This window comes from Cibotium barometz, chromosome 20, assembly GCF_041138505.1.
Source record: "Cibotium barometz isolate CiBa-2024 chromosome 20, ASM4113850v1, whole genome shotgun sequence".
NCBI lineage: Eukaryota > Viridiplantae > Streptophyta > Polypodiopsida > Cyatheales > Cibotiaceae > Cibotium > Cibotium barometz.
The window spans coordinates 3,653,071-3,666,051 of NC_141065.1; the positions used below are offsets into that span (position 1 = coordinate 3,653,071).

Genomic DNA, 12,981 nt, shown 5'->3' on the forward strand with positions numbered 1-12,981 from the left:
GAGGACCAAGAGTCAAGCTGAACTATACACGGCTGTAGAAGCACCAATAATGACCGATCTCGAGCCTATGCACTCTTCCCAATGGAATGAGGGAAAGCTGCAAATCTGAGGTTGGGGTATGGACTGTTTGGGACTGTTCTAGCTATGAATAAATGCTGAAAATGAATGTATGCATACGTGTTACCTTCACCAAAGGGGCTGTAGCAAAGGCTGATGCAATGCAATGCTGAAAACTGCTTCAGGGCTCAAAACGCAAGGCTGAGAATGCTCTAATGCTGGCCGGCTGCTGGATGGGCTGAAAAACGCAAGGATGATGATGACCTGATGCTGGCCGGCTACTGTATATGCTGCGTTTTGCTGTTGTGTGGCTGATTATGCAAGCTATGATGCTCCAGGGGCTGAGGACTGCAACGCTTGGCTGAATTATGATATGATTCCTTGAATGGTGCAAAAGCAAGCCTATTTATATGGGTGCTAAGGGCTGGTCGGTTGGCTGTAGGGCTAGCCGATTGGATCCCTACTTCTACACACGACTGAGTCTTATGAATAATAATGGCTAAAGATGGTATTAAATTCTGAAAAATATGGAAAAAATGCCAAATAAATGCTAATAAATATCCCAAAAATACTGGATGCGATTTCAAGGCTTCTGCAATGGTCTATATGCAATGGATGAATGATATGCAATATGTGCTTTCTAATGTAAAACCTAAGGTTTCTACTGACTCTACATCATAGTCACATAGAAACGCGTTCCGAAACCCCGAAACGGCCACTCCACAAAAACCACATCTTCGCTAACCATAATCCGTTGTGAGGCAGGATGGTAGAGACGGTACCCTTTGCTCTCTGAAGTGCAGCCCATAGGGCCACAAAAATGCATCAAGCTTAGTGCGATGCTGCTCAGGCACAAGAGCATAAGCCAAGCATCCAAATACACGCATGTCAACCACGGATGGCTTCCTATCCTTGGTCGGACATTTGTTAAGAACATAGGCTGCACACATGACAGCTTCCTTCCAAAACTTGTGAGGCAAGCTTTGGCCCTTGACCATACATCGTGCCATTTCCATGAGAGACCTATTTTTTCTCTCAGATACACCATTTTGCTAAGGTGTATAGGACACGGTACACTAATGCTGAATGCTTCTTTCTGACATGTATTCCCCCCTCTATCTGTACGTAATGTCTCAATCTTACATCCAAAGACATTTTCAGCCATGAGCTGAAAGTGCTCAAAGCACATAAATACCTCTTGCTTCTGCTTCATAACATAGACTCGAATCTAGAAAGGTCATCAATGAATGTAACAAAATAGAGATGACCTCCAATGGATGGTGTCCTCATCGGACCACATACATCACTATGTATGAGCTGCAATTTTTGAGCAACCCTCACTGAACCATCCTAGGGAAATGGTGCCCGATGCATTTTGCCTAAAATGCAACCCTCACAAACATGTTTGACAGGTGCATCAAGTGCTGGCAATGCAGAGACCATATCATGCGTAGCAAACTAGCAGAGTTCAAGTGACCAAACCGAGCATGCCAAAGCTCTGCATCTATCACACTGGATATACTAGACACTGCATGTGCATCATACGCAACTCTCTCATGTGCATCAAGTTTGAGGAGACCATGACATAAAGTACCAGATGCAATAATAATATCCCCATCACTGTAATCATGTACAATGCATCTATCATCCATAAAACGAACCACTAGGCCGGACCCAGCAATGGCCAAAACAGATAGGAGGTTCTTCTTGATACCTAGTACATACAATACATAAGAGAGAGTAATTGTCCCATTTGAAGCGGTGAGCACAATCTTTCCAACTCCTTTGACAACATAACTGGAGTTGTTTGCACATATAATTGTTCCCCCCTTCAGAGCACCCTCCAAGGAAGAGAAGAGATGACATTGTGATACGATCAAAGTACCATACATCAGCATCTGGAGCTGCAATGCATACATCATGTAAAGAGGGATTATAGCTACATTGAACTTGGAATGCCCATTCATCTTGAGCATAGCTAGCTGAATCCTTTTTGTCAACACTTGGTATTGATGCATTGGCCACCACAGACATGCCAGAGTCCCTCTCTTTTGCAAGCCTCTTCCTACATTCTTTTATGTCGTGCTCTGGCTTCCGACAGTAATTACATTTACCCTTCTTCTTGGGCTTCTCACTGTCACCCTTGTCTACATCCTTGCTAGAAGATGCAATTGTCCCACCTTTAGCTTTGTAGCCACTGGCACTGGATGCCTTGCCTTGCCTTGAGCAGCAAAAGCCTGACTACCAATCCTCATTCCCGACCTATTCGTTCGGGATTGGTCCTCTTGCAGAAGCAAAGACACTAGACTTGGGCTTTCTGGAAGGGACAATGTGCAGGATGGTGGGTTTCCCGGAGGAGTGGATCCGAGGTGTATCGGGACTCTACTCGGCTTCTCATAGCCAGGTTCTTATTCAAGGTGCTAGAAGTGATAGATTTTCGCTTTCACACTCAGTCCGGCAAGGGTGCCCTCAAGCACCTTATCTCTTCATGTTCATCGCTAAGGCCATGAGCAGTTTTCTCTCCGTCCAAGAGACCGAACTCCAAGGACTTGCGTCTCCCCATCCGAGTGCAGAAGGAGCTTCTTGATTCCGTGTTCACCGATGACACAGTAACATACCTGTCGAGAGCCTAGGGGAACCACCAGAGATTTGCCGAGGCAATTGAGATTTTTTGTCGTACATCCAGAGTACAGATCAACTATCACAAGTCGTGTGGAATTCGGGTTGGCTCATCGCCTGCCCCGACTTTATCTTGGATGCTAGGTTGGCATTGACATCTCCCCTTAGCAATAGCTCGCGCCCTTCTTCTAAGCATTTGGAAGAAGCTGTTATACTAGAGTTCAGCCAAGCTTTCCCTAGCTCGTCGGGTAGTGGTGGCAAACCAGGTTCTTCTTGCCACCATGTGGTACATTACCCCATGCTGGTCTTTCTCCCGCGCATGTATTGGTCAGGTTCAGCGTTTGATCCAGAACTTTCTGTGGGTTGGCAATGATGGGAGACTGGCCAAGCCAAGTGGCTTGGTTAGTGATCATCCAGCCACCACGTAGAGGGGACCTGGGCATCATCAACCCCTCCATTCAGAGCTCAGCCTTATTAGGCAAGTTGATTGTTAGAGGTCTTCTTCCGGGTGGTGAGCCTTGGAAGGACTTCCTCCTGGCTAGGATCTCCACCCGCACCTCGACCCTGGAGGCTGGGAGGCCCTTGCCTCAGAGCACGAGATGGATTTTCACAGAGATGCGGGCACACGACTTTAGTCCAACATTTGAGGATAGATTCATAGCCAATCTTTTGCATGCATGGGATTACCTCAGGCTGGCCCTTCAGCAGTCAATCTAGTAGCCTGTGAGGAGCGGCTCCGCCAGCATCTGATCTGGAACCCCATGGTCCGCCTATCTAGCAGTCACATGCTCAAGGCTCACCCACACGTATCATGGGGAGCTTTGAGCATGGACCCCACTACGTCACTTAGAGATTGGCTCACATTCAAACAGTTGTCCCCCCCTAAGGCCCAGGAGAGGAGCCTTACTGGGATCTGGGGGCAAGAATAGACTTAGCCTCGACATCAACTCTGCCATCCCCCAAATTGGCCCTGATACCGGAACCCCCCCCCCCCCCCCCCCCCCCCCCCCCGTAGTGGTTGGGAGTGTTCACCAGGCACGATATACTCCTCGCAGTTCATGGCGCGGATGACAGCTCCAACTTACTCACCTTTTCTATCAGGCTTCATGGCAGACTAAAGAGAGCAAAGACTCTCTTAGAGGACTTCAGAGGATGCACCTTGCAAAAGGTGAGGGTGATTGGTTTTCATGCACATGAGTGGCACATCGACCCTCCACCGGCCAAGGTAGTCAGAGAGAAACTCTGGTGATTATGGATTTGGGAGGCCGGCCTCTCACGAGTCTCCAATGGGAGCCGGGATAGTGGACATGGCAAGATCCAGAGGATAGTGAGGAGACGCTTGGCACCCCTTTTTTTATTACGCTGCATGGCTAGATTGCACAATTCAAATGTTAGAGATAGAGGGCACTCCAACAACAGGACATTGGCGGTCTCAAGACCTCTCGCCGCATACTCTCTCAAATTTTTGGAAGCGGTTGTGGGTAGTTTTCGGCCGCAGAAGATTACCCTTTTCATGTGGCAGCTGGCACATACAAGCTTGGCAGTCGACACGTGGTTGGCCATTGGGGGTAGAACAACATTATGTCCAAGATTTGGCCATCCACAGGAGTCTAAGCGTCATTGTCTTTGGGATTGCCCTAAGGCTCAGCAGGTTTGGCAGAGGATCCTACGCATTTTCAATATGGATCGTGCCCATATTGTTACGTGGGGCACACTTACTTGGGCCACTAAGGCTGTGGTTGTCACGCCATATGAGGAGGAAGGTGGGGGACTAGCCCTTTAGGTCTCTCACCTTCGCATTTCTATAGTGCTAGTCCCAACTCCATCCGCAGGTCGCTGGTCACCAAGTTCTTGCCAAGGATGGGAGATTTGCAGCAGTATAGCTGCGTGGCACACATGGAGAGCTTGATGCAGCGAAGCCATCGAAGGCACCCTCACCCTGCCAGCGGAGTCCATCCAAAGCATCTGGCTCAATATCATTCATAACCTCCGTGGTCAGTGGAGGCAGCTTTCACGGTGACTCATACCGCATGCGGAAGTGCCGAGAGGCCTTCTTGAGGATCTGGCGGCATGGTCCCTTTCTCGCTGACAACAGTGGCGAGCCCACCTGTGTGGTTGTTTCCCCCTCCCCCATTGTATGAGATAGCCTTCTCCTCCTAGAGCAACCAGTCGAAGGAGAAGAGCATCCTCCCCTTTTTTTGACTCTCGTTTCCCATTTGAGGACGAGTTTGTACGTAGCCATTTGGACTGCTTGCTTTCTCAATTTCCCAAGGAAAAAAAACCATGGAGGTTACCAAATCCAACAAAGGATTACCTTTCAAAGTGTTGGAGTATGCACAGGCGGAAAAAAAACTATGGAGGTTACCAAATCCAACAAAGGATTACCTTTCAAAGTGTTTGAGTATGCACAGGCGGAAGCGTAGACAAAATAAGAGAGAGAAGAGGGAGCAGAGGAGAGAGAGCTTGTGGACAAGATCACCTTTTATAATAGCTTGAAGCTTTACAATGGCAATAGCCAGCAAGTAGTGTTGAATTGTGCTTGGAATGAACTACATCAAGTGAATATAAGAAGACCCCTTTTATAGTGCATATGTGAACTGGCCGACTGCCTCTAGAAACAGGCCGACTGTCCACGACTTATCAAAAATAGGAGAAAAATGATAAAAGCTCATAAAATAGGCAAACCCCATAAATACACTGAGATGCACAATTCTAACACCCCCTCTGCAGCTCATAGTGTGCAAGAGTCTGAAGAAGATAAGTTGATGAAGATGCAACCATGGGCCCTCTAGTACTGCAGATATCGGAATCACCTCAAAGAGAGCGCCCGCCAACTGTTAGAAGTCATCTCCTATCTATACATATACACCAGGGCCTCTGTTGTGGGTGTGCCCACCCTTTTTAGTTGTTTTCACATTTTTCCCCACTCTCCGTATTTTTCCCCACATTTTTGCCATTTTTTCTGTGGCTTGGGAGGCAGCCCTGAGGTGGCAGGATGTCCTTGTCTGTAGCCGACTATAGCTGTATACATTAGTCTACTTGCTGGAGGTGGCCGACTGTGTATGACACGTCGTGGACCTCACAGCTGCTGCCGCTGGCCGATAGTGCTCAGCTGGCCAACTGGTACTGCTACTGGTCGTGGAGTTCTACAAGTCGTGTCGGCTGCCCATGAGCAGGCCAACTGCATGCTTGGGGCCATATAAAATTGCCCCACAGCCCCTTGCCAGTATTGTATCATTCCGGGATTCTTCTTGTGTATATAGTGCAGAGTTACACGCCTCTATCTCTCTCTCTCTTGTGCTGTTATTTTTTGCATTGCGTTTTGCTCGTGTTCCCAGATCTGGTCATCATCTCCGCTGTGTATTCTGACACCAACTTGTTTCCTCGAAACAAAAATGCCACCACGAACAGCAAGGAACTTTGCTTGGCTCCGAATTCCCACACGAGTGTACACAAGTGTGCAATGAACTCCAAGAATAAAATGATGAGTTGCTGGACACACCGCGCCCATAAAACCCAATAGTGGACTATGAACACGTCACATCCCAAAAGCCTCGAACAATGAACTCGGAACAGATCCAGTCCATAATCTCTACTACACCAAAGATGACCATTGTTAAATATTAATAGTGATTAATGTGGGAATAAACAAGTGCTAGGTGATTGAGTAAACTAGAACTAAATGTAAGCCTTAAATAAAGCGGTTCCAATGTGTGTGAACAACCGCTAGTTTGTATAAGTCTCGTGTAGGAGAAGCCTCTCAAAAAGCATATCATACTTAGAATATGTGGTGGAATCTTATTTAGCATATGTGGTGGCATCACACCTAGCATATGCTCAGAATATGTAATGAGGTCTCTCCTATAAAAAGGTCCTGCTTGTATAATGAATTTATGCTTTCCACTACATCTTGTACTCCCACAAATCCACATAATCTTGTGCTGATTCTCTTGTTCATTATCATCTCTCCCTCTTCTCCTCACTATTGTGTGGCTGCACTCTCTTGGCATTTGCTATCAACCATGTCTTTTTAATGCTTAGAACTCCAACTCACGGTTCCCATGCACCAGCAAATGGAGCTACTACTAGCCCCCTCTCCCGCCCACAAGCCTCCTCTGGCTGGAAGCACATGGGGAAAACTGCATGTATACAGAGAAGTACACTATCTTGGTCCTCTCGAGCCGGAAGCGCCCTGGGAGCCTAGATGTGTTACTAGAAGTATCTGTATCATTGTCGTATGTCGTGTCTTTACCCTTCTTCTGAGATGAAGACTTGCCCTTGGTCTTGTCCTTCTTCTTGGACAAACAATCTCAAGGAGTGAAATACATCAAGCATCATCAATTGGCAGCCAAGGCCCAGCCTTGTCAAAATACCACTTCTTTCCACAATGCAAGTGAAGACAATAGTAAACAATACCTCCCAAATGACTGGCACCCGTGAATCTGTCAAACTATGACACTCAACCAGTTTTAAATTCATTCACCGCCTTGCCCCTAAGGGTTCAAGTGAAGCTTCACACCTGTGAAAATTCATGTCAATGGACTTACGCATATCAACATACATTTCATTTTCCCAAAGAACTCTCATAGCTAAAAGTAGAATCGTTGTTTTGTCTTCATCGTGTACTTGAAACACATGAAACTGAATGGCAAAGTGAAATACCAATATTTCAGTAGTAAATCCTCAAGATTTAAGAGCTGTTGCAGAAATTGCAAGTCTGAAATCAGGGTTTGCAAACCCTAATTCTTAGACAACAGCACATGATAGTGTTCCTCAATAAGAAGGCAATACACACAGTCAAAAAGATGTCGAACAGCAGCTGAAAACAGCCAGTAATGGAGTAATGGGCTGTAAAATAGTTTTTCCAGCAGCTATGGAGATATAAAAACTGCTCTCCATCAAGAGTAGGATAAAGATAATTGATTGTAGTAGCCTGTAGAGAAGATCAACCTATAGCTCCAAGGATTTTCAGCACTCCAAATAGGGTTTTTCCTTCATAGATATGAGCAAAAACTCTCAAAATCAGTTTTCTTAGTCAAAGAGAATATGAAGTGGTGGCAGCATGGGGTGTTCTCATGTGGAAAGCAATGCCGTGTGTCCCCTAAGTTTGCCCCCTAAGCCATAAGGCCAAATCTTGGTGTCCGCTTGGGAGGGTGAACATTTGGTGTCCGCCCAGACAAAACTTTGTCCGCCCAGAAATGTAGTGTTGCGCGAACTGGCAACCATTCAATATGAATTAAGGTTTCAAACTAAATACTTACCACCTTTAAAACCCATCAAATGTCCCATTGGGCAAACAAGTGATGCAAGACACTTGTCCAATAGGGCGTCCCCATCGTCTCAACATCATAAGCTTTTTAACTAGGCATTCAAAACCAAACATTCAAATCAAAATCAAATTCACAAACACTTATGCTTTCAATTTGAGCTCATCAAGGAAAGAAGCCCCATCTATTAATGATGCCTGGAAATACGTTCTGCCATGTCAATGGGCTCCTCGGGATCCATCCATAGTACATGTCAACAAAACACCTGGCATGCCACCCACACATGTCAAATGGTGACCCATCCATGGCCATGTATGTGCACAGGGTTTAATCTTAAGCCCAGGAAATTAGGAATTTGTGACAGTGGGAGCTCATCGACAGCATTGCAGCCTGGCGTATCTAGCAGGTGCAATGCACAAAGGTCATTGAGGGTACAATAACCCCTCTGGCAGAGACCATCCACTCTCTCTAAACATACCTTATAAGAAAACCCATTTCTTCCAGCGGCATGTTTTTGCAACCAGAAAGAGGTTCTTCCAGGTAATGATGAAAGAACAAAATAAAGAGACTGACAAGAAACCAGCACATCATCTTCTTTTAAATTTACCATGGGTTCTTGCCACTTTAACAATAATTGACCTTCTCCAAACCATCCTATTTGCTGTGAACGAACTATCCTTGCTAAATATTTGGGTGGATTTCTGACTGGATAGGAAAATCTAGGGGATTGCAAAAGAATGGCAGACACAATTGGGAACAAAGGCTCACTGGAAGGTCATAAATCAGTTGTAGTTAAGAAAGTATTCGATGCACTATAGGGCCGAGTCAAAGTAGGGCTCAGCGTACACGTAAGTTGCAGTTGTGGCCAACAGTTGTGTTTCCAATATACCATCATCCCATATATCCAGGTTCAATGAGTACAAACTCATCCAATTTCCTCACACAACTTCACCCCGAACATAGGGATACATCACAAAGCTTTCAAGATCTTGGGTTTCATACCTACAGCGTTTTAGAGATGCTTTAGAACAGAAATCCCACTCAAAAGTTCAATCATAATTTCATACCTCACAACGTCAAAAGCAAGACAAGTACCAAAATGTTGAACTTCCAGTGTCTGCCATTCTCACCTGAGTTAGAATTCAGTTTCCTATTCTCTTTGTGGTAGACTTGTGCTTAATGTGCAAGTGAATAAACAGCACGGGAATAGAAAAGCATGACTACCTAAACTACTGCATATTTATGTACAAGAAAATGAGATACAACAGTACGTTCCAAGTACATAACGATACTAAAAATGTAGATCCCTGATCTCAGCCTAGACACTGTTATAGATCACCCCCAGATCATCCCCAATGTAGAGAAGATGCTCCAGAGGCTTCAATCACTCAGAAGGTATGAGATATGGAACTGAATATCCAGCTCATGCTTCTATAGGCCCCGTCTGTCCCGGTCGGCCAGCATAAGGGCTGTCAACCTGCTGAAGGGGATCCACGACAGCTGTCCACACCTGGCCAGCTGCTCATGTAGCAAGATTGTTTTTAATGCATGCACATTGGTCACAATGTCAACAAAGGCCATGTTGTCTTAAAAGTGTCATCTTGACCAGGCCCCAACTGCCACATGGCGTCTGCCCAACCAGTCACCTGCTGCCTGTCACCTATCTGTTGCTGTTCCTGCCACCTGTGTGCTGCTGTGAGGTGCCACAAGTGCCCACAATATGAGGTGGTGCATAACACCCGACCCTCACAACATGTTGTAAACAGCAAGTTGGAACACCAAGCTTGAAGAAGTAGGAAGAATGACTCAACCCCGTGCTTCTTCACAACAACGACCCAAGGCTCAGGGAAGAGGATAATTCATAGCTGCTTTCATCACAAATTGTCTGCAGATAGGTGATACTTCTCTTGCAGGATGCTCCCATGACTCATGACAACAGGACAGTTGCCTAGACAGGGCTCCTCTGACAGAAATCGGCAACTTTTGTCGCAAGAGCAGGAGTGTGCCTCATAGCACAAACTATCCTCTCGTTCACACCTTAAGTCTAAGGACAGCCCTTGGGTACATGACCCAAATGGAAATGAGGCACCTAGGTGTTGACACCTAGTCCAAGTTTTTGTGGTTCTCCGACCAGCGATCAGTCATAGTTTCCTTCCTTCGACTACTTTTTCTAATGATATGTGACTGCTCATTGAGTCTTGAGAAACACATAGTAGATCTGGTAGAGCAATGAATAGGGAGACAAACATGGCAGCACAAGAAGAATTTGGGAGTAGACAAATCACCACACAGGATTCAAACAGCTTACTTCTAATGCTTTCTTCAGCAACAGTTGCCGCTTTGTTGTTCTCACCCCTTCATCAAAAAAGGCTGCTTCAGCATCGTACCTGATTGATCAAACACGAAACAATGAGAAGTACTAGCATAAAAATCACTTGACAAAATTCTGGATTTCACCTCACTAATTTAATGTTTCCAATAGTTCCATAGAGACATGATCATTATAAAGACTTGTTGACCTAAATGTAGGCTCTAAAAAGTAACGAGAAGACGTGACCATCTGTGAGTTCTTGTTGACCTAAATCTAGACTAGTGAAAGCAGTTATCTCAGCAATACTCCAATCCTTCAAAACACATGGATGTTTCATACAGTGCGTTCCACTTCCTGTCAGAAGCATCCACTCCCCCATGTGATGCTACTTAACGAGAAGTCATGCCCCCTTTACAGAAGCCATATAAAGGGTGAATGACGGCAATGAGTGATTTGTGAGCAGGAATCACACTAGGGTTTCACATGTCAAGGACCGGGATGCACCACCATGAGGCATATTACACTAAAGAATATGAACAACATATACAGGTTTGCCATGCTTATGTATCGACAAGCCCCGCAAGCAAGAGGCAAGACCCCTCGCAGTTTCATCTCTGCACATCAACAAGGGCATTGGAGAGATGTTGCCATGGGTTGCCTCAAGTTTTCCAAAGTGGGAATTGATCAGATTTCACTCCATCAATGGACCAGAGGCTGCTCCATTCTGTGATTGAAGATGTTTAAATAGGCTATCCCAAATTATATATTCTGACAGGAACAGTGTTTTCACCAGCAACTTTTGGCATTCCTTGCTCGTAGATGTAAACACAAATCTGTATTTTACTTCAGCTTTTCATTCTCAAACTACTGGTCTTTTCAGAGTTACGAGCCTTGATTTACTTATCAAAACTTACATGCATGTTATGAACATCAGAAAACGTTTGAAAAATGGAGTTCTGTAAATTATTCATGGTCAAGGCCCCTACTTGTATTACCTGTCATAAGAGTATTTGTAGAAAAACAATCCACAATCAAAGGCTAATAATTCAACCATACAAACAAGTATTCTTGTCTCAATTTATACAAGCAAGAAGCTTCACCTGTAGTTCCCGTTATTAAAATGGTCTTCTGTTGGTCATGCACATAAGCCTTGCAAAGAGTAAGGATTCAATATTTCACAACTTAAGAAAGGCCAGTACATTCAGGAAGAAAAGCTGAAGTAAAATTCAGCCTTGTGCCCTGAGTTTTCAAGCAACGCTTTTTCAAAAAGTTGGTGGTAAAACACTATCCCTATTAAAGACAATGGATTGGGTTAGTCCACGATTTTTATTAAGGAAGCCAATGAGTATCTAACATATTCAATTAAAAAATGAAAACCCTTGGGTCCTTTGGTTGTCTTTTTACAAGAAAGGAAATAAGCTTGCTAAAACCTTATAGATTCCTTCCAAATTGGGAGAACCAATGTCAGAATCCATGGCAAAATCTCTCCAAGTTCAGAAAAGAAGAGTACGATAGGTCTAACCTTTAGTGTACTTGATTTGCTAATTCTCAAAACATCATACGTTGATGGGTTTTTAATGTCTAGACCCTAGTGCCCAAGATACGTGCCCGCCCAAACCACAGAAATGAGAATAAGCCCGTCCGGTATGTTTAGAACCTTAGGAATAAAAGGCTTTTGCATGGCCACCTTCTAAAATAGAACTAGCTGTTGTCAGTTCCAGTTAAGTGAAAGAGGAGCTTTTGTATGCGTAGGGGAATCGGGAGTAGTCGACAAGGACAGCAGAGGGAGAAGCACAGGAGCATAGGAGCCAGAGAAGTCAAGAGAGAGAGAGCGGGGGGTTGTGAAGATGCTCTGTGGAAGCTTGTGAATACAGTTTTTGTTTGTGAAGAAGACGCGGGAATAGAGTGAGGAAGCTTGGGTCTGTCCAAAGCAGAGGGTGCAAAGGAAACAAAGGATCTTGTAGGAAGTTGAGATGCCCTAGGATCTCTGGGAGTGCAACTCTATTAGAACTTGGATAAATCCAATGTGTTGCTCAATTATTCCTTGCTGTGTGTGAAGGTGGAGACCTGCAGAGTGTGGCTGCAGATTCCATTGATATTGATACCTGTGGAGATGAAGATACAGACTTGAAGAGCTGTTGCTGGGATATTCTTGTGGAGGATCCCTATGTTTCTTGGTGCTTTCTCTTTTTTGTTTGAACCCCATGTCTCAGGGTTGTTGAGACTGGCTCGATTTCAACTATATGCAAAAGGCTTCCTATGAGTTTGGATTGATGAGTTTTTAGGCTCTAGTATGTGTTGTTTTGTTTGAGATTGTTGAGAGAAAACATGTGCGAGTGAAGATCTGAAGTCCGTTGAGTCAAGTCTCAGTCAGGTAGCATCAGCTGAAATCTTCAAGTGTCAGAGAGGGTCAGCTAAGTATCAGAAGCAGTCAACTGAGGGTGTAGAAGGGTAGATATGATCTTCTTGGGTTGAAGGGAAGTGGTTTAGGGTTTGGTCTAACTATCAGAGGTCAGTCAGTAGCAGTTAGTTTGGCAGAGTAGAAGGGGAAGCTACTCCAAGGTCAGCAGACAGTCAGCTGCTATCAGTTTTGAGTTTGTGGAGTTGAATGTTGGTGGGATCTTAGATATTTGAGGGGGTGGAAGTGTCAGAGGACACTGGAGTGGAGAGATCTGATTCAAAACTGAGTCAGTTGAGGTAGATAAATCAGATTTTAGCCAACAGGAA

General features: G+C 45.0%; 1 protein-coding gene across 2 annotated transcripts in view; it reads right to left on the reverse strand.

Annotated features, from left to right (window-relative positions):
• The window catches only part of LOC147627455 (protein ROOT HAIR DEFECTIVE 3-like), a 53,754-nt gene that overhangs the window by 17,106 nt on the left and 23,667 nt on the right, over window positions 1–12,981 (reverse strand). For both annotated transcript variants that reach the window (XM_086814353.1, XM_086814352.1), the window contains exon 14: window positions 10,252–10,330. In XM_086814353.1, the coding sequence (XP_086670479.1) occupies window positions 10,252–10,330 (79 nt within the window). The remainder of the gene's footprint in view (window positions 1–10,251; window positions 10,331–12,981) is intronic.